The sequence below is a fragment of the Entelurus aequoreus genome, linkage group LG01 (genome assembly GCF_033978785.1).
Source record: "Entelurus aequoreus isolate RoL-2023_Sb linkage group LG01, RoL_Eaeq_v1.1, whole genome shotgun sequence".
Classification (NCBI taxonomy): Eukaryota; Metazoa; Chordata; class Actinopteri; order Syngnathiformes; family Syngnathidae; genus Entelurus; species Entelurus aequoreus.
In genome coordinates this window covers 26,022,048-26,044,541 of record NC_084731.1, presented here as the reverse complement: position 1 = coordinate 26,044,541, position 22,494 = coordinate 26,022,048, and the positions used below count along the sequence as shown (strand labels likewise).

At 41.9% G+C, this 22,494-nt stretch overlaps 1 protein-coding gene across 3 annotated transcripts in view; it reads left to right on the top strand.

Moving 5' to 3' along the window:
- ndrg3a (ndrg family member 3a) overlaps positions 1–22,494 on the top strand; it is a 95,259-nt gene that overhangs the window by 42,439 nt on the left and 30,326 nt on the right. For 2 of the 3 annotated variants that reach the window (XM_062046519.1, XM_062046525.1), the window contains exons 2-3: positions 6,244–6,325; positions 7,390–7,422. In XM_062046519.1, coding sequence (XP_061902503.1) covers positions 6,269–6,325; positions 7,390–7,422 — 90 coding nt within the window. In that variant the 5' untranslated portion in view covers positions 6,244–6,268. Of the gene's footprint in view, positions 1–6,243; positions 6,326–7,389; positions 7,423–21,306; positions 21,666–22,494 lie in introns of those variants that run through there. The other variant, XM_062046532.1, reaches the window with a different exon arrangement.

Here is a 22,494-nt window from a genome sequence, read left to right as displayed (position 1 = left end):
TGTGTGTGTGTGTGTGTGTGTGTGTGTGTGTGTGTGTGTGTGTGTGTGTGTGTGTGTGTGTGTGTGTGTGTGTGTGTGTGTGTGTGTGCGTGCCTGAACACCACCTGTGCCGACAGGAGGTTTGACCTTTCTTCGAGAGTTAATAGAAAAATGCCCTCTATTTCCAGTATAGCATTGCATGGGGGCATTAAGGGAAGATGGAGTGACAAAAGCTCTCTGAAATGAACTTCTCTACCTCTTGTCACCACATTCATTACCTTTATGATTGATTGATAACACAGGACCTGACATCCCATACATTAATCAGATGCATGAACAAACACATAAACTTTTTTTTTTTAGATTAATTTATCAACACAGGGAATGTTTTTACTTCCGATGTGTATGTACAGTATGTACCCCAGAAATTGTTATGAAAACAAAAATATTTTTACAGTATGTATTTACTAGGAAAGTCAAAGTTAACACGATAATTACGCATTAACTATAAATTCCTTTATCGGCGATAATTTTTTTAACGTGCGATTAACGTTTTTTGACCCTCAGCTCGTTCCGTAGCTTGGGGAAATGTGTAAAGGCATCCAGTTACTGATGAGCCACAAGCTCGAAAATAGCTAGCAGAACTGCACAAAAAAATGGGGACTTTATGGAAATCTCAAATCCAAAGCCATGGCAAGTCATTCTCCGGACAAATCAAGACAATTTTACCTTCAATGGTCATGAGACGACATCATTGGAGCGAACGCTGCTGACGCGCATTGCTGCTTAAGGAGGAACATTACGTTCGTGTTTGGATTACAGTTGAGTGCATTAATAACATAACATGTAGTCTAGAGTCACTTTATCTGAGATTTTCATCAAAATATGTCAAGTATTTAGTCATACCAATCACACATGTCCAGTTGGCGGCTTCACAATAATAGCACAATGCTTCACATCCGGTCTAACCAACAAAACAATGAAAAATCGTCTTACAATACGACAATGCTATTCTATTATGCTGTGTTATTCTGTGATATTTCTACCTAAATAAATATTTTCTGGCACATTGGAATTAATTGTATTGAAATGGCAGCGGCGATATGAATGAGAAAGACTGTCTTTGAACAAACTAGTCTTGTTCTTTGTTACCACTGAGACTAGGTTTAATACTGCAGGCATGCCTGCTACTGCCCTCTGCAGCCCACATTTGGTAATTACAATTCACTTCACAATATTATCATCGCTAGGTTTAACACTGCAGGCATGCCTGCTACTGCCCTCTGCAGCCCACATTTGGTAATTACAATTCACTTCACAATATTATCATCGCTAGGTTTAACACTGCAGGCATGCCTGCTACTGCCCTCTGCAGCCCACATTTGGTAATTACAATTCACTTCACAATATTATCATCGCTAGGTTTAATACTGCAGGCATGCCTGCTACTGCCCTCTGCAGCCCACATTTGGTAATTACAATTCACTTCACAATATTATCATCGCTATGGTGTATTCTTTTTTAACCTGTTCTAATTGATATCCCACCATTACAGAATGATTAACAAGCGCAATATTAAAGTTTATCAATATATAGGGACAGAAGGTTAAAACAATGTCTTATAGAGATATGAATGCCATTAACTTGTACAACATGTAAAGTACAGAATATCCAAAACATTTATTCAGGTAGAAAAAATATCACCGAACATCTTTGACAATCAAAGCATGATCCTATCTAAACATGGCAGTGTAAGTGCTTCTAAAGCATGAATACAAATTCTGTATACCTGCAAAATACAAACTCTGGCAAGACACCAACACATAGCAGATATATTTAATTCTCTTTAAAAGCGTGTTGACCTGTTTTAAAAAGCATAATGTTAAAAAACATTTCATAGGCCTGGGCCGTTATTCGATAAGTCAATTAACCGACGATAAATTTAAATTAAAGTCGGTAAGTTTTTCAGCGTCGATAAATCGTCATGTGCATGCCTCAAGAATATTCACGCTTTTCGTCGCTATTGGCTGTTATTTATTATTGTATTGCTTACAAACTCAGGAAACAAGTCCATGGATATAGGAGGTCTTTATGTGAAAAAAAATTAAATAAAAATTACAACCAATAATATTTTAAACATTTAATTGATATTGTTACACCGCCAATTATTATATCATTTTGTATACTGTTGTCTATGGATAATTGTGATCAAAAATATAATAATTAAATGATCTTGTAAATATTAAGTATCGGTATCAGCATTGGTATGACCAATACTGCCCTTGTAACTACTTGATATTCGATAGATACCCAAATTTGTAGTATCAACTAACTAATAACTAATGTAAAAAACAATATGAGTGCTTATTACATGTTAACAGAAGTGTAGATAGAACCATGTTACAACAGAAAGTAACCAGATATTAACAGTAAATCATCAAGTAGATTAACAATATCCATCCATCCATCCATCTTCTTCCGCTTATCCGAGGTCGGGTCGCGGGGGCAGCAGCCTAAGCAGGGAAGCCCAGACTTCCCTCTCCCCAGCCACTTCGTCTAGCTCTTCCCGGGGGATCCCGAGGCGTTCCCAGGCCAGCCGGGAGACATAGTCTTCCCAACGTGTCCTGGGTCTTCCCCGTGGCCTCCTACCGGTCGGACGTGCCCTAAACACCTCCCTAGGGAGGCGTTCGGGTGGCATCCTGACCAGATGCCCGAACCACCTCATCTGGCTCCTCTCGATGTGGAGGAGCAGTGGCTTTACTTTGAGCTCCTCCCGGATGACAGAGCTTCTCACCCTATCTCTAAGGGAGAGACCCGCCACCCGGCGGAGGAAACTCATTTCGGCCGCTTGTACCCGTGATCTTGTCCTTTCGGTCATAACCCAAAGCTCATGACCATAGGTGAGGATGGGAACGTAGATCGACCGGTAAATTGAGAGCTTTGCCTTGCGGCTCAGCTCCTTCTTCACCACAACGGACCGATACAGCGCCCGCATTACTGAAGACGCCGCACCGATCCGCCTGTCGATCTCACGAACCACTCTTCCCTCACTCGTGAACAAGACTCCGAGGTACTTGAACTCCTCCACTTGGGGCAAGATCTCCTCCCCAACCCGGAGATGGCACTCCACCCTTTTCCGGGCGAGAACCATGGACTCGGACTTGGAGGTGCTGATTCTCATCCCAGTCGCTTCACACTCAGCTGCGAACCGATCCAGTGAGAGCTGAAGATCCTGGCCAGATGAAGCCATCAGGACCACATCATCTGCAAAAAGCAGAGACGTAATCCCGCAGCCACCAAACCGGATCCCCTCAACGCCTTGACTGCGCCTAGAAATTCTGTCCATAAAAGTTATGAACAGAATCGGTGACAAAGGGCAGCCTTGGCGGAGTCCAACCCTCACTGGAAACGTGTCCGACTTACTGCCGGCAATGCGGACCAAGCTCTGGCACTGATCATACAGGGAGCGGACCGCCACAATCAGACAGTCCGATACCCCATACTCTCTGAGCACTCCCCACAGGACTTCCCGAGGGACACGGTCGAATGCCTTTTCCAAGTCCACAAAGCACATGTAGACTGGTTGGGCAAACTCCCATGCACCCTCAAGGACCCTGCCGAGAGTATAGAGCTGGTCCACAGTTCCACGACCAGGACGAAAACCACACTGTTCCTCCTGAATCCGAGGTTCGACTATCCGGCGTAGCCTCCTCTCCAGTACACCTGAATAGACCTTACCGGGAAGGCTGAGGAGTGTGATCCCCCGATAGTTAGAACACACCCTCCGGTTCCCCTTTTTAAAGAGAGGAACCACCACCCCGGTCTGCCAATCCAGAGGTACCGCCCCCGATGTCCACGCGATGCTGCAGAGTCTTGTCAACCAAGACAGCCCCACAGCATCCAGAGCCTTAAGGAACTCCGGGCGGATCTCATCCACCCCCGGGGCCCTGCCACCGAGGAGCTTTTTAACTACCTCAGCAACCTCAGCCCCAGAAATAGGAGAGCCCACCACAGATTCCCCAGGCACTGCTTCCTCATAGGAAGACGTGTTGGTGGGATTGAGGAGGTCTTCGAAGTATTCCCTCCACCGATCCACAACATCCGCAGTCGAGGTCAGCAGAACACCATCCTCACTATACACGGTGTTGATAGTGCACTGCTTCCCCTTCCTGAGGCGGCGGATGGTGGTCCAGAATCGCTTCGAAGCCGTCCGGAAGTCGTTTTCCATGGCTTCCCCGAACTCCTCCCATGTCCGAGTTTTTGCCTCCGCGACCGCTGAAGCCGCACACCGCTTGGCCTGTCGGTACCTGTCCGCTGCCTCAGGAGTCCTATGAGCCAAAAGAACCCGATAGGACTCCTTCTTCAGCTTGACGGCATCCCTCACCGCCGGTGTCCACCAACGGGTTCTAGGATTACCGCCACGACAGGCACCAACTACTTTGCGGCCACAGCTCCAATCAGCCGCCTCGACAATAGAGGTGCGGAACATGGTCCACTCGGACTCAATGTCCAGCACCTCCCTCGCGACATGTTCAAAGTTCTTCCGGAGGTGGGAATTGAAACTCTCTCTGACAGGAGACTCTGCCAGACGTTCCCAGCAAACCCTCACAATGCGTTTGGGCCTGCCAGGTCTGTCCGGCATCCTCCCCCACCATCGCAGCCAACTCACCACCAGGTGGTGATCGGTAGAAAGCTCCGCCCCTCTCTTCACCCGAGTGTCCAAAACATGAGGCCGCAAATCCGATGACACAACTACAAAGTCGATCATGGAACTGCGGCCCAGGGTGTCCTGGTGCCAAGTGCACATATGGACACCCTTATGCTTGAACATGGTGTTCGTTATGGACAATCCGTGACGGGCACAAAAGTCCAATAACAACACACCACTCGGGTTCAGATCCGGGCGGCCATTCTTACCAATCACGCCTCTCCAGGTTTCACTGTCGTTGCCAATATGAGCGTTGAAGTCCCCCAGTAGAACGAGGGAATCACCCGGGGGAGCACCCTCAAGTACTCCCTCGAGTGAATCCAAAAAGGGTGGGTACTCTGAGCTGCTGCTTGGCGCGTAAGCGCAAACAACAGTCAGGACCCGGCCCCCCACCCGAAGGCGGAGGGAAGCTACCCTCTCGTCCACCGGGTTGAACTCCAACATGCAGGTTCTGAGCCGGGGGGCAACAAGAATTGCCACCCCAGCCCGTCGCCTCTCACTGCCGGCAACGCCAGAGTGGAAGAGAGTCCATCCCCTCTCGAGAGAACTGGTTCCAGAGCCCTTGCTGTGCGTCGAAGTGAGTCCGACTATGTCTAGCCGGAACTTCTCCACCTCGCGCACTAGCTCAGGCTCCTTCCCCCCCAGCGAGGTGACGTTCCACGTCCCAAGAGCTAGCTTCTGTAGCCGAGGATCGGACCGCCAAGTGCCCTGCCTTCGGCTGCCGCCCAGCTCACATTGCACCCGACCTCTATGGCCCCTGCTATGGGTGGTGAGCCCATTGGAGGGGGGACCCACGTTGCCTCTTCGGGCTGTGCCCGGCCGGGCCCCATGGGGACAGGCCCGGCCACCAGGCGCTCGCCGTCGTGCCCCAACTCCGGGCCTGGCTCCAGAGGGGGGCCCCGGTGACCCGCGTCCGGGCGAGGGAAATCTGAGTCTCGGTTCTTGTATTTCCATAGAAGTCTTCGAGCTGCTCTTTGTCTGATCCCTCACCTAGGACCTGTTTGTCTTGGGAGACCCTACCAGGGGGCATGGAAGCCCCCGGACAACATAGCTCCTAGGATCATTGAGACACGCAAACTCCTCTACCACGGTAAGGTGGCAGCTCAGAGAGGAGAGATTAACAATAGTTTTTAGAAAATAATACAACAGGAAATAATGCAACGTGTTACCGCATATGTTAGCAGCCACATTTGTAACCTGTTTTAAAATGGTTCTATTATCATTTATGTGCCACATAACATATTGTTATAGCTGGATGCTGCTATATATATCTCAATGTAGATTTTAGGCCATATCGCAGATCCCTAGTAATTATAATAATTTAAAAACAGGGGTTTTTTTGTTTTTGTTTTTTTTAACTGCGCTGACTTGTCCAGGGTGTACCACGCCTTCCGCCCGTATGCAGCTGGGATAGGCTCCAGCACCCCCCGCGATCCTAAAAGGGACAATCGGTAGAAAATGGATGGATGGATGAATAGGGTTACACTCAATTTTGTTGTACTTGGACTCTCTACAATGAGAATCACAATTCTGACTCTATTTTTCTTTGTCTAAAGCATTTCACAGGGACCGCACAGGATAATGGATGAGCTCCAGGATGTACAGCTGACTGAGATCAAGCCTCTCCTGACCAATAAGGTGGGTTCGCTTGAGAAGACATGCCGCCGACCCTCACCGCAGAACCGCATGCAAATATAAAATAATGTTTTGAATGTCTTGAAAGCACAAACACAGCTCTCGGTCAAATGCATACGCTAGTACTGCGGTAATGCATACTGTGCAGTACTCTTCATCAAAGTGAATTATTCATATGTACTCAACTGTGGGGTTTAAAAAAAGGCGGAGAGGGAGAGCAAAATAGAAAACTATTTTTTAAAATTAGGCCGTGGTAAGTTTATTTTACTTCTTCAGTCAGCCTCTGGTAGGTAGACAAAAAACTATCTAGGGAGCCATTGGAGTGTTTTGTTGTGCAGCACGCAGGTGATTTTCACAATGAATACAATACCTGGAAGCGCAGGGGGGTGATGTATTGGATCTTACCTCCTGGGTGGCTTGGAAGACTTATCTGCAAGCCAAGCTTCTCTGATGATAGACAGGCTAGAGAAACTCCACTGATACTGGGTTCTCGCACCACCTAGTGGTTAGATCTATTACTACAAACAGAAAATGAGGCTGTAAAGACTTCCAGGAGAATAAACTAGAATGCACAAGGGACCTCAATAAGTCCTGCAAAACAAAATTAGAACACAATGATGCCACAAGAGCTGCAGCACAGAACTAATTAGTACCAAGTAGCAAGGCTTGAGTTTTCTATTACACCATCTGCACCCAAATGATTCCCACAGCTCACTTCTTTAACTTTTGCAGCTTATAATAGCCTTTCTTCTGAATATAGATTTTGTATTTGCTTTGCAATAGGTGGTGAAAATGTACCGTGTAAATATGTACACTACAAATACACACAATCGTTTAGCAAAATAAACCTTCAAGAGAACATCGTTTAGCAAAATAAACCTTCAAGAGAACTTAGTGTTGTAAATTACATGTATTCATTACTAGTGATATTTAGTTGTCAAACTTGTTTGTTTTGCTGATTTATTACTATGAAAATACAAAATTGTAAATTGACTTTGCAGTGTGGGTTGAATGATGTTGATAATATTTCATCTATTTATTATGAATGTGTTTTTGGTTTTTTTCAGAATGCGCGCAATTTTCAGGATTTTGACTGCCAGGTGAGTATCTTTTTTTTTCTTGCCTCGTAAATAGGCAGCCGAAATTATGTTTATGGATGAGAAATAGTTGTAATACATAAATGCTAATCCTAGTTGTCTATTGCCTTTAATGCTATAGTTAGCTATAAACTGTTTAAAATATCAAGGGAAGCCTTAAGCAGTGCATTCTAGATCTGGGTAAAAGGAATATTCCAGTTAAAAAAACTTTATTTAATACATGGTGTAATGCAATGAGAGCAAAATAACACAAGAATGATTAATTGAAATCCAAATGATAACATATGGAAGTCTGTATTCATAACTGTAGTGTAAAAATGAGATCACAGGTTGATTTAACTTCTGTTGAAATTCCTTAAGTCAATTCAAAATGAAGTTTAGTAGTGTGTATGGCCTCCACGTGCATGTATGCACTACATCCGACATGTAAGCAGGCTTCTGACGAGATGAGGGATGTTCTACTGAGACATCTCCCAGATCTGGATGAGGGCACCAGTCAACTCCTGAACAATCTGTGGCGTAACTTAATGATGGTGGTGATGGATGGAAGGAGGTAGAATGTCCCAGAGATGCTTCATTGAATTCAGGTTTCGGGATCAGGCAGGTCTGTCCACTGCTGTATTGCCTTCATTTTGAAGGAACTCCTGAGACACTCCCATTTCAGTATATTTTCTAGAAAATGCCAATCAGGTTCCACTTTGTTGAGCACAAGTCTTCATACCATCTTCATGGAGTCTGTTTGGGACAGTTTGTGCAGAAACATGCGCTCTAGTGGCTTGCCGGAGGTCGTTTTGTCCGCTTATGGCAGTGCACAAATGAGCAGACCATGGTCTTAATGCTAGATTGTTGCCCCCTATGTGTCTCCTGGTTTACTGGCTTGTCTCCTGGTATCTACTTCATGTTCTTGACACCGTTAGGGCGGCCTTTTCGCCATGGCGCACAATGTGCTATTATGGCTGAGTTGCAGAAATATTAATGAGGGCTGTGGCAAAATCTAAAAGTGATCATAATCAGCCAGAAAAGATGACAACAGGCAAACATTGATTGATTGATTGAAGCTTTTATTAGTAGATTGCAAGTTCAGTACATATTCCGTACAATTGACCACTAAATGGTAACACCCGAAAAAGTTTTTCAACTTGGGGTCCACGTAAACACTCTGTGGCCACCATATTTAGGACCTTTCCTTTAAATAAAGGTTGTCTTGCTAATTGTCTCTCATAACAGAAATTGAGTCACAGTCAGTAAACCAGTCATGCTTTATTGTACACGAGTGACAGGCGTGGCTTGTTTTTACGGTTTGTTTTATTGTAGTTTGGTTGTGGTTCGTGCCAAAAATCCAGTCTTACTCAAGTAATTGGATTGGAATGGCAACAACTTCTTCTAGTTTGTGTAGCATCCCCAGTGAGAAAGAGGCAAACTATGTTTATATGTAGTTTGTCTTCGTGTACGCAATGATCGCGTGCGCATCTAACTTTGAACCTAAGGCAGTCCTTCTCAAATATGTGACAAGAAGAAAAGCTCTGACCTGCTTGAGGATAGCTCTCTGCTGGGTTGCATGTACAGTATGTATAAACCCCTAGACGCAGAATATTTGACAGGGGTCTGAAATAGCTAGCTTGCATAAAGACAATAAATAGGCCTTTTTCCACATGAAGTTCAGGAACTTTAGGTTCTACTACATTAAGTTCACAACTGTAGAAGTTTGTTTCCACCGCATTTAACAGTTCAGGTAGTTTATACAAATCAGGTTGATGACGTATGAATGATTAGTACATTATATTTCTACACTGATGTAATGTACAGTAAATAAAGAGTCGTATTTATTTTACTAAAGTGTAAGTAAATCCAATACAAATCAATAATATACAAAAGCATATGACTTAAAAACAAAGTATCGGATTTTACATAAAAAGATCAGATTTGCGTCAGCCTGTTAGCTTTAGCATTTGGTTCACTCGGGTTAAGAAGAATAACTCCACAACTGATCACACACTATTTTTACAGCATGTAACAAAGTAAATATTGAATATTTAATGTGATTTACCTTTGTCCACTAAGGTCGGACTACCAGTGAGCAGCTTCGAAGTTCGGCTGAATGCTTTATATTCATCTGTAAATACGTAAATACAATAGTCTGTACACTTCTCGTAGCTTAGCGTAATGAAATTAAGTTCGTAAAAATTCATAAACAATATCAAACTGCAGATTGGTTTAAAGACTACGGCTGAGTAAAAACACTGCAAGATATTTACACTAATTAGCGTTTTTCAGCACACAGATGTCACACAAAAGTTCTTGCACGTCAAAAAATCCCTTTGTTCTTCTTTCTCTTCATTGTCAAGTATAAAACACAATACATTTCGACTCGCATTCTTGAATGTCAGTTTTTGTGTTCGAAAACAATGTTTTTAGAAATGTTTTCTTTTTTCTAAGGGTGGCGTAACATTTAAGAAGCACTGCCCTTAGGCGACATTAAAATAAAATATTTTGATCTGTGCTGTAGGTGGGTTAGGGTGAGCAAATCAAGCATTCTTTTGCTCTTACCAGTGACAGCCTGTCATTAATTTCCCTTGTTCACTGTAAACAAACATGGCGTTGATCGTATGGGGCTTCTTCACTGTTTCAAACGAAGACATTTTGCATCTAATTTGCATTAGGGAAAAAATGAATCGAGCTTCAACACACGAGACGCTAACATGCGACAGTATTTTGAAGTTAAAGTTAAAGTACCAATGATTGTCACGCACACACTAGGTGTGGTGAAATTTCTCCTCTGCATTTGACCCATCCCCTTGTTCACCCCCTGGGAGGTGAGGGGAGCAGTGGTGGGGCAGGGGTCGGGAACCTTTTTGGCTGAGAGAGCCATAAAAGCCAAATATTTTAAAATGTATTTCCGTGAGAGCCATATCATATTTTTTAACACTGAATACAACTAAATGCATGGATTTTTAAGTAAGACCAACATTTTTAGAGTATAATAAGTCTCTTATTCTTTTTAATAACGTTGTTATTCTGAAGCTAACCAATAATAAATAAAATACTTCTTACCATTAATGTGACTTTTTCAACAGGTGCGGTAGAAAATGAAAGGATGGATTAAAATGCATGACAATGTTTTATATTTTGAACGTTATTTTAAACACTGTGATTACCAGCGGAATTATTTATTACTTATCGTGTTAAGCAATGTCAGCTAAGATTTATCTGAGAGCCAGATGCAGTCATCAAAAGAGCCACATCTGGCTCGAGAGCCATAGGTTCCCTACCCCTACCATAGGGCAAAGGCCCATTGTTGGGCTGCAAGCGCCCCCTATTGGCGCTCAGTTATAATACATTTTTCCACCACTTTCAGCAGTAATATCAAACAAATGATATGACTGGAGCTAAAGTCATAATTATGTAAAAAAAAAAAATATTATGACTGAAGGGGTGAAGCTGTATTTCCATTTGCACTTAAATTGTATTGATAGTCTAATAAACATTCTAACTATTAATTTAGTTAGAATGTATTCATTTTAAAACAATGTAATTATATGTGAATTTATTTTTCATCAGTTTTTTATGTCCCTTTTTTATGCAGTGTATTTAATTAGTATTTACTTTTAAGATCAGCCTGACTAAGCCTTGATAATAATCTTTGTAATTAAGTAATGTTTTTTTATCTGACAAAGTTCATCCTGTTAAACTTTAAGTACCGGTATGTTAGATATAATTATGGAATACGATTAAGATCAAGAGTAAGATTACTCATTTAGTGTTAATATTTGAGTGGAATAGTTGGGCCCTGAGGTCAAAAAGGTTAAAAACCCCTGCCTTAAAACATCCCTGTCTTACACATTTGTAGATTTATTTAATTAAGATAGACAAAGATAGTGCATATCGATCAACATTTCCATGTAAATATGCAGGATTATAACTAGTGGCTAATTGCAGTCTTTAGTCCCTTGGGGGCAGGTTGATGTTTAGTACAAAATAGCATTTGGTATAAAATAAATACAAATCAGAAAAAAACAATATGCTTAAAACCGTGTGCACATGACACATGTCACTCTATTATTTAACAGAAATGTACAGTATTGTCATTAATTAAAAATATTAGCAATGGCTAAATTACTGTTTAACCAGCATAGGCCTAAACAATCTCTATGCACCACTTTATCAGTAAAAAAGAAAATAATACTAACAGATGTGCATCAAATACAGATTGTGTTAACCCGAGGTCCTATTGATTTGTAACCTTTTTATTTCAAACTGCAGTCTTCCAAAATGTTCCACACAGGTCCATTAAAATTCTATTATTCTCCATTTTATTTTTACAATTTGTTTTGTGGCACATTTAGGCTCTATCCAAGTTAGGATTGTTTGGCCCTGGCGATGGCCTTCTCATGTTTCTGCTGGTTACCCGAGTGTATTGTGCTTCATGAAGTTGGAAGGAAGGACATATTTCCCGTATCTTAGTTTGTTTACAGTGTAGAACTTTTCATCGATGTCCTCTTGCTTTGTTGTAATGGCGGATATTTTGGTATCGTAAAACAGTAAATAGAGAGACATTCGGCGGGACCACATCATCCTGTATGAACCAGAAACTCTTCATAACGAACAAGGCTGTATAGTGTGTACCTCTGCTGTCTTGTACTGTACTTGTACAAGACAACTGAGACTTCAATGGAGGGGAGGGGTCATCACTCATCATGATGACTGCACCATCCCTCTGTGCTGCTGCTGATGTTATGTTCAAGTTGTTTTAAGGGGCAAACTCCTAATTCTTATGCCACAAATGGCCCAATGGCATTGTATGTTTGAAGCTGCATGGCTGCGCGGAGGGAAAGGGGACACAATGACCGTGTGCTGAGAGAGTGTCAGAGGACAGCCTCTGTACAGGGCGTGGTACTGCTGCAGTCTTGTGCTATTTATGACGTTCTCGCTGTACTGGGGGATGGCGTGACTCAGTCTCCTCCACCCATTGGAACTGCAGAGGTTTTAACGTGCACTTAGGAACAAAGAGCCATTTTATCCAGATGGAAATATTTGATTTGGACAATTTCATCAGCAGTTGATGCAGTAAAATAGGCATTATTTTATTTATTTATTTATTTTTACTATTTTTGCATTTGTGATTGCTTTTCTTAGTGATATGTTTTTCTTAATTAGTCATCTTTTATAAAGTACTAATTATTACTACATGTAGGGTTTTGATGGTTCATCTTTGCCCCTGCTTGAAATGGCAAAACATATCACTGGCAGTTTCATATTGTACCCAGCAGAGGGCACCAGTCGCCTATTTATGAGAGTAGTATTGTGCATAAATAAGGCTTTCTACCATGAAGTTATATAAAACACAACATTTGACAGTCTTCAAATATAGTAAAATACAGCTTGAAGCAAAAAAAGGCTTTGGAATTGTGAAAGAAGGTTGTAGTGAAATGAAATCATTTTTTAATACCATTTTTGGGAACAATTTGGGAAAGGCTCTTTCCCATTCAAGCATGACTGTGCCACGATGGCCATATTGGTTCATAATGTTTTAAGGAGTTTGGTGATAGCTCATACAGAGCCTTGACCTTAACCATGGCTGGGTTGCATGTGACGTCAGGTTGGGTTGCTGTTGCCTTAGACCAGTGCTTCTCAAATATTTTCTTTTGCGCCCCCCTTAGAAGAAGATACTATTTTGCGCCCCCTCTCCCCCCCCCTCTCCACTGTGACTATACGTAGTATATTTTTTAAATACAATTGTTAATTTTATCCCTGCGTAACATTGTAAGCTTACTAACATTAAAGGAAACAACACACTGGTCTTTCCTCATCTCCCACCGTAGTTACAGTGAAGGCAAGTGCTACATACGCTTCATCACATTCTGGTATGGCAAAAAAAGCATGTTCCCCGAGGTCACACGCACACCCCCTGGTATGACATCGCGCCCACCCCCCACCCAACACCCCAGAGGGGCCCACCCCACTATTTGAGAAAGACTGCCTTAGACCCAAGCACTGTGGGACCTACTGTCAGCATGCAAAAATGCCAAATACGTTTTACATATACTGTATCTTGATATTGCTAAATATTTTAGGAACTAAACAATTATCTTTACTCGGGGGGGGGCTGGGTGTTTAAATTTAGAGAAAAAAATGTGTCTGGGGGCCGGTATATTTGATTTTTAGGAACACTAATACAAAACCTCACAATAATGTCTGATTGAATGCTAAAATCGTTATGACAGACCGCCTTAAAAAATGGAATGGAATTTAACTTTTTTTTTACTGAATGAGACACCCACAATGCACAAATAAAGAATGTGGGTTTTACAATATTAACTATGAACGATAAAACACTGAATGTTGACAACATATGAACATCACACACCCTCTCGATTGACATATTTTACAGTCAAGCAAAAAGCTTAACGGGCCCCGGGCCTTAATCTGCCCAGGTCTGGTATAGAGAGAAAGATGAATGCAGCAATTTGCAGTGACATCCTGGATGAAAGCCTGACAACAACCCTCAGCACACAGCCAAGATATCAAAGGAATGACTTCAGGACAACTCTGTAAATGTTCTCGAGTGGCATAGCCATAGCCCAGACTTTAATCTGATTGAACATCTCTGGAGATATCTGAAAATGCCTGTGCACCAACGCTTCCCATCCAACCTGATGGAGCTTGAGAGGCGCTGCAAATAGGAACGGGCGAAACTGCCCAAAAAAAGGTGTGCCAAGCTTCTGGCATCGTATTCAGAAAGACTTGCGGCTGTAATTGCTGCCAAAGGTGCATCAACAAAGTATTGAGCAAAGGCTACTGAATACTTATGTACATGTGATTTCTTAGTTTTTTTATATTCAAGAAATTTACAAGAATATCTAAAAAACAAACTTGTTCACATTGTCATTATGGGGTATTGTGTGTAGAACTTTTGAGGACAAAATGAATTACTTCCATTTTGCAATAAGGCTTTAACATAACAAGATGTGGAAAAAGTGAAGCGCTGTGAGTACTTTCTGGATGCACTGTATTCAAGCAAAACATGAATTTCACACCGTGAAGCACTCCAGATGCCAAATTATAGATGACAGCAAAAATGTTTGCTTGCAACAGTAGATCCATCCATCCATATCTACCGTTTGTCCCTTTCGGGGTCGCAGGTGTTGCTGGAGCCTATCTCAGCTGCATTTGTGCGGAAGGCCGGGTAGCAAAAACACCAAACACGACTTTATATTATATATGCTATGGGTGAATTGCGTGATTACACAGGTAAACAAATATTGCTGAGTTTTCAACAATGTCCATCACTAACTTGTGCACCAACATTGTCCTTCACAGCCTTAAAAGGGCTCACAGCGTCCAAATGACCAAAATTTCACTAACAAGTTCCCTTTATGTACTTTTTGCTCCAGCAAATGAGTCTAGCAGTCATTTCCCAACATATCACTTAGCTTTTGAGAAATGGGTAGATACCTAACTGTACTTGGAACGCCCCCTCTCCATCACAAGACTCAATATGCTGCACCCCCCATTTCCCCACATAAACCGTGTGGATAAAGACATGTGAAACTATTATTATAGTTATTTAATTGCATGCTTTTGTCATCCTGGTCAATGATGACTTCAAAACTGATATGGTTAACATTATGAGCAAAAAATAAATATTAAAAGAATCGACATATCTGGACTTCCATGCTCTTCCATCTCCTCTTCCCTAGACTGTGTTTCCTCATGCTCTTTCAGCATTTCCTCAAGCATCTTGAGCAACATGAAAAGGGCGGAACATGGAATACTTGTGGCTTACCTTTTTTTCCCTCTCATTTTTGAGCCCGATGTCTGATCTTCTTTTTCCGTTTTTCCAAGGGTTCTAACTCAGTCATTTTGCTGCAGTATTTTAAAGACATTTCCATCCAAACTCAGACCAAAACCCTTCTTCTTCTAAGTCAGATTCATTGAAATGGTCGCTGTAAATTAATTCCTATTGCTTGGTCCATTCCAAGTCAGTTTGACTGAACAGGTTCATACTTTGCTCATATTCCCATGATTTGGTAATGTATGCAGGCTGACACGTTCTTTAGTTGTATTGCTACAACCTGTAACCATGCATCTGGCAGACATATTTAATAATTTCTTCAAATTATGCACAAAAATATTGTGATTGGGGATGAAGATGCTACCAAAACACATTTTACCCAATATGAAAATGCTTCCAGTCTTCTGTAGGTGACGTCAGCAGGGTGATGCAGGTCGGCCCACATCTTGGAACTAAAAGGTGTTCTAAAACGTGCTATAATTACAATTGTGTCTATTTTACCTTTTTAGGTACAAAACATGTGAAAAAAGTGCTACTGTTGTCAGCATTAGAGGGGTCCTTTAATGCCTAATTCACGGACCCATTTAGATGTAAAGAAGTGATGTGCCTGCGGCTCCATACTTTGGTACTTTTAATTCTTGTGAGTGTAGAAAGAATTGGGAGCGACCAGATACCTGTAGTTTGAAATGTCCACTTCAGTGATGTTGGGAAAGTCTTTGAAAACTTGTGAAGTTTTTCAATTTAAGAGGTTATAGAGCCACTCGCATTCAGTTATTGTATAATACTGAATAAATGAACATTACTAAATGGCCTATTGTGGGCCGATATTTGCCTTTTTTAACTGATTGGCGATCTGCCGAGTCCAGCCGATCTTGGCTAAACATGCTACACACTAGGTTGTACTGCGGTACTAATGAATTAAAAACAATACTAAACTGCCTTTGAAAAATACAGGTACTTTTTTTTCTTTCGCATGCTGCCGTGCGACGGTGACGTACAGATGTTGAGTGTGTCAAAATGAACACACAAGGCGCATACAGGCAAAACCAGTGTGGAGAGGAAGAATGGTAAAAAACAGCATTCCTACTGGTTGATAAAGAGAGTGCGTGAGGAGCAATATCAAGGTATTTGGGCTTCAAAACTACCGGAAGCGGCGCACTGCAAACAATGCAAACGCTGCTTTAAATGGGGACTGCACTTTTTGGGGGAATTTTGCCTATCGTTCACATTAATTATGAAAGACATGACGACGGGTGTATTTTTTTTAATATACATTCTAACTCGTAAATAAAAGTCCGCTTAGAACGGAACCAATGGGAAGTCCTCTATTCCGCCCATAAACCCCAATAAAAACACATCTAAAAAGCGCCAACAATACCCCATTTACATTTCGTGAGTTGAATATTAACCAAGTATTAGTGATATTGTTATAAGCGCTAACGCACACAAACTATTCATAGCGGCACCATGAATACAAGTTTGTGTGCCGATATTGACAAAATCTACAGGTCAGCTGCTTTTTCGCTTCCCTGCTCGTGGAAGTTTATTGTAGATCATAAATCATGCCTCTCACCTGGATAGTAGAAGGATGAGGATGTTATCCGACAACTTGGTGCACTTTGACAGACAATTTAGACCCGGAAATAGATAGATAGATAGATAGTACTTTATTGATTCCTTCAGGAGAGTTCCCTCAGGAAAATTTAAATGGCGAGAATGACACAAAAAGACGCTTGGTTCCACCTCCCTTTTCGTCGCAAGGATTATGAGTCATTTTTCATCTAAACGAGAATATAACAAGGTTCTATCAATCAGCATCCTAATGACAGCAGACATTGTACAGTAACCATGGCTGGGTTTATTATGTTTGTTGGCTCTCATGAAGTATGGAGGGAGTTTTTAATCAGTGATGTAGTTATAAAATAAGCAAACGTGATACGGTTTGGAAATTAATCTGCCGCATATTCCTAAAATGATCAAAATACGTAGATATTAAATGTTATTATGAATGTGCCTTTTACTACTTTACATATATACTTACAGCATGTATATAACCCCTTAATGGAGGTGTTTTGGTGTTCTTTTAAGGGCTTTATAGGCAGAATAGAGCGGCTCCATTGTAAGTGGACTTTTAATCGCATTTATTTAGTATTTAGAATGCATAAAAAAAGAAAAACATATGTGTTCTTATCTTACATAAGGATTGTGAATGATAGGCAAAATTCCCCAAAAAGTGCAGATCCCCTTTGAATTTAATTGAAGTATTTATTTCAAACCTGCACAGTACAACAACACATTTTTTTTTACATCTTGGCAGAGACATTTGTGCAATGCTTGAAAAGGGGTTGGATGAAGCAGATGCTTATAATATCCCAACCCCTCTCACTCATTCCACATTTAACATAAACAATATAATACACGAACAATACCATACAAACAAAAAACCTACCTTGCCAAAGGTGGCATAAAGTATTACAATCTTTGCTTCAACTTAGGTAAACATTTAAGTAACAATCATCCAGACCTGTACAAGGAGTTTAAAGGCCTACTGAAACCCACTACTATAGACCACGCAGTCTGATAGTTTATATATCAATGATGAAATCTTAACATTGAAACACATGCCAACACGGCCGGGTTAACTTATAAAGTGCAATTTTAAAATTCCCGCCACTCTTCCGGTTGAAAAACTCCTTTGGATATGATTTATGCACGTGACGTCACAAAATCCACGGAAGTGGTTGGACCCCATTGGACCCGATACAGAAACTTCTTGTTTTCTTCGACAAAATTCCACAGTATTCTGGACATCTGTGTTGGTGAATCTTTTGCAATTTGTTTAATGAACAATGGAGGCTGCAAAGAAGAATGTTGTAGGTGGGATCGATCTGTGTATTAGCGGCTAAGTACAATACTTACAGCAACACAACAAGGACTAGCAGACGCCTCGCCGATGCTTGCCGCCAAACCCACGGATGAAGTCCTTCGTCGCGCCGTCGATCGCTGGAATGCAGGTGAGCACGGCTGTTGATGGGAAGATGAGGGCTGGCTGGCGTAGGTGGAGCGCTAATGTTTTTATCATAGTTCTGTGAGGTTTCAGGCACAACACCGGTTGCTAAGTTGCTAAATTAGCCTTAGCGTCGTTAGTAACAGCATTGTTAAGCCTTACCAGGCTGAGAATTTTTAACCGTGTAGTTACATGTACATGGTTTAATAGTATTGTTGATCTTCTGTCTATCCTTCCAGTCAGGGATTTATTTCTTTTGTTTCTATCTTCATTTGAGAACGATGCTATCACGTTAACTCAGTAGCTAAGTGTGTCACCGATGTATTGTCGTGGAGATAAAAGTCACTTTAAATGTCCATTTCGCGTGCTCAACTCTCATTTTCAAGAGGATATAGTATCCGAGGTGGTTTAAAATACAAATCCGTGATCCACAATACAAAAAGGAGAGAGTGTGGAATCCAATGAGCCAGCTTGTACCTAAGTTACGGTCAGAGCGAAAAAAGATACGTCCATCACTGCCTCTCTAGTCCTTCACTGTAACGTTCCTCATCTACGAATCTTTCATCCTCGCTCAAATTAATGGGGTAATCGTCGCTTTGTCGCTCCGAATCTCTTTCGCTTCATTGTAAACAAAGGAAAATTGTGAGGAATATTGCCTCCTGTGACGTCACGTTACTTCCGGTATAGGCAAGGCTTTTTTTTATCAGCGAGGAAAAGTTGCGAACTTTATCGTCGATTTTCTCTACTAAATCCTTTCAGCAAAAATATGGCAATATCGCGAAATGATCAAGTATGACACATAGAATGGATCTGCTATTCCCGTTTAAATAATAAAAAAAATAATTCAGTAGGCCTTTAAAGGTAATGTAGTTAACCAGCTCCCCTTCAATCAATCAATCCCTGTTGTGTATATATAGATACTTAGACGCGCACACAGCTGCCTTGTTGCAAAATATTAGCGCAGTCCAAACCGCCCATATAGCGTAAACTAATGCAAGTAAAATGACTGAATTTTGTTACAAATTCCTACGATTTGTGTTTTATTTTAAACAATTTTTATTTTTTACCTGCTACATGTATTATCTGTGTACTTTTAGCCATAGTATTGTTTTTAGTATTTACTAATGATTGTAGCACAGATCGAAATTGGCAACCATAAATCATGAAGCATTTAATACAATGTCAGTAAAGATTTCTACTCTATTCTAACGTAATCCTAGATTATGGCAGACTATATGTAATATATACAATTGTAAATAGTTCTTTGAGTGCAATAAGAAACGCCTGGTGTGTTTAATGCCATTTAATTTGTATTAAAATGTTCTAAAATTGTTCTTTGAGTGCAATTACAAACATATGTTTAAGGTACAGTATCGTAAGATTTTCTGTTAAAGTGAAGCCAATCATGACATTTGTTTTTGGTCCTCTTTATTTTGAAACGTATCCAAATACATTTTGGTACCGGTTCCGGAAATATTAGTATAGGGACACCCTTACTACACACACACACACACACACACACACACACACACACACACACACACACACACACACACACACACACACACACACACACACACACACACACACACACACACACACACACACACACACACTGAGTAGGACGACACAAGAAGCTAACCGCTAAAGCTTCAATGTAAAGTGGAGGTGATCAATCTAGTTGTCGAGACTATTTATACCTATTATAGTCCATCCATCCATCCATCCATTTTCTACCGCCTGTCCCTTTCGGGGTATAGTATCAGTATATAAACTATACTAAAGTGATAAGATCGATATTTTTCTATTTCATGTTATTATTACAATATAATTGTTAAAGTGGTTTTTGTTTGGTGGTTACTTGTTATACAACATTTTCTGTTCTACAATCTATTGTCAAAGTATCGGATCGGGACTTGAAATCAGATAGGCTCGCAGGCCAAAAACGGTGTTAGGTTTGCCCCCCAAGTCAAAACTGAAAGCACCTCGGCCGAGTCATACCAAAGACTATAAAAATGGAACCCATTACCTTCCCTGCTTGGCACTCAGCATCAAGGGTTGGAATTGGGGGTTGAATCACCAAAAATGATTCCCGGGCGCGGCCACCGCTGCTGCTCACTACTCCCCTCACCTCCCAGTGGGTGATCAAGGGTGATGGGTCAAATGCAGAGGATAATTTCGCCACACCTAGTGTGTGTGTGACAATCATTGGTACTTTAACTTTAACTTAACCTCTATGTCACGTGTTTGCAACCCAGCAATAGAAACAAAGATTGTGAGCCTGTGTTTGACAAATATTTTTTGAGATGACTCCAGCGGGCAAGAATGCAAACTTGCATGTTTTAAAGTCTTGTAGAAAGCTGCAGTTTAAAATTCCCGTATGTTTAATGGCCAGCTGCCCTAACACTTATGTCCATACGTTGTATTAATTTGTGCGAAGAGCACCCTCTGCAGGTCAGTTTGATCAAATTGAATTAGTGCACAAGCTGCTGTCGCTTCATCAGACCAATGAGAAGCCCACATTTTCCACAAGACACCCCCCTTCCCCTCCCCTTGCTGGGGGCTATAGGTTGCAGAGTGGTGCCTGTCTTGACTAAACAAGCACCCTTCACAACTATGTAGAGGACATAGGAGAGGTTAGAAATCAATATGTATGCGGATCGAATTGATAATTGATATTGCGATAGTTAAAAAATAGCAGTAGTTGTAAATCAGTAAGAGTTTTACCATACACAATGTTTAAAGGACGGCATGCCTAGGAAAGTAAATAAGTACATCTGAATGTGATGAGAGCCCATTTGCTGATGCGGCAGCCAGTGCAGGGGGAGTGGTCAAAGTCACTCTCCTCATCTTGTTTCTGTCAGCGTCATTGCATGATGTCAGCAGCCTTGCTATTTTCCTGGACGGACTCTAATGCATCCTTTGCACCCCCATCAACCCCACTCTCTCGCTCATGCCTCCTCCCCTCCTTACCGTTTCCCCCACTATTGCTCCACCCTCTACCCACCTGACCCTCTGCAATCCAATTAGACGCACTGCTGGCAGAACGTGCGGACGCACGGTGACTACTAAGCACAGTTTGCCTTCTCCCACTCCTCCCACTGTCTTTTCCCTCGTCTCCTCTCGCTCTCCCTCTCCGTCGATCTGCATCCTCTCCGCCCCTCATCCTCAGCTTCCATTCACATTATTTGCCCATCTCTCCTTCACTCCCTCCTTGTTGTGTTTCTCTCTCTCTCTCTGTCTTGTCGGTCGTGCTCTCGCCTCCCAAACCTCCATCCCTTCTTTTCGTCCAACCTTCCTCTCCTCCTCTCCCACCTCCTCCTTCCGTAGCTCTTCAAAGCTGCCGAGCACACGCTCGCACTTAGCATAACACAGCCCTCTCCTGTGTAGGTAACAATGTCAGCTATTTTGGATCTGGACCAGATTGCAAGCTGTGGCAATGGAGTGGTGAGTGACAAATGGATCTTGATACACCTGACTGGAAGCTTGCAGCGAAGGGGTTTGATTCCAATTGGGGGTTGGGTTAATGTGTGATTTCCCCGTGGATTTAGTTAAAGCAGCTGAGGACAAAGCTGCTGGTAGTCCCGTAGACTTCTTGTCACCACCTTTTTTTTTTTTAAACAGGCAGTAGCTGTTTGGTGTGCATGTTAGTTCAGTCTGAAAAAATGCAAGGACTTTGTTTTCTGCCTGCCAGGGTCATATATGTTTTGGGTTTACATCCCACATGTTGTTTGTGATATTTCCCGGTGAATGGCTGTACGGTTTGCTCTTTTTTTTCCCCTCTTCAGAAGGTCACACCGGAGCAACAACACGCTAAATCTAATATAACAGCTCCTTCCCTTGAAGGACCTTGAATTTGATGACACGCATACTGACCCTTTGCTGCAGTTATGAAAAGGTCGTGTCACGAGCGAACAGGGTGACATAGAAAGCGAGATTATTCCAGTATGTGTGCATGTACGGCCATGCGTACACCGAAGCTGCTGACTGCTCACGGTTTTTGCCCTGTAATGCTGCACACAGAGGTGATTGATATCATTCCAGGCAGGGCGGGGTGAACATGGAATGGGGGGGGGGAGATTGATAAGAAATTGCTGGAAGAACGGGAGAGCATGACATACTGCTCTTTTTTTTTTCTTTTTTCTTTTTGCTGCTGCTGCACCTTACCCTTATTTCAGTCTTTGACTACAGTCGTGCAACCTTCCAGTTGCCCTGAGCAACCTCCTGAATACTTCATGTACCCTCAAAGCAGCCACACAAACAAAAAGACACCATG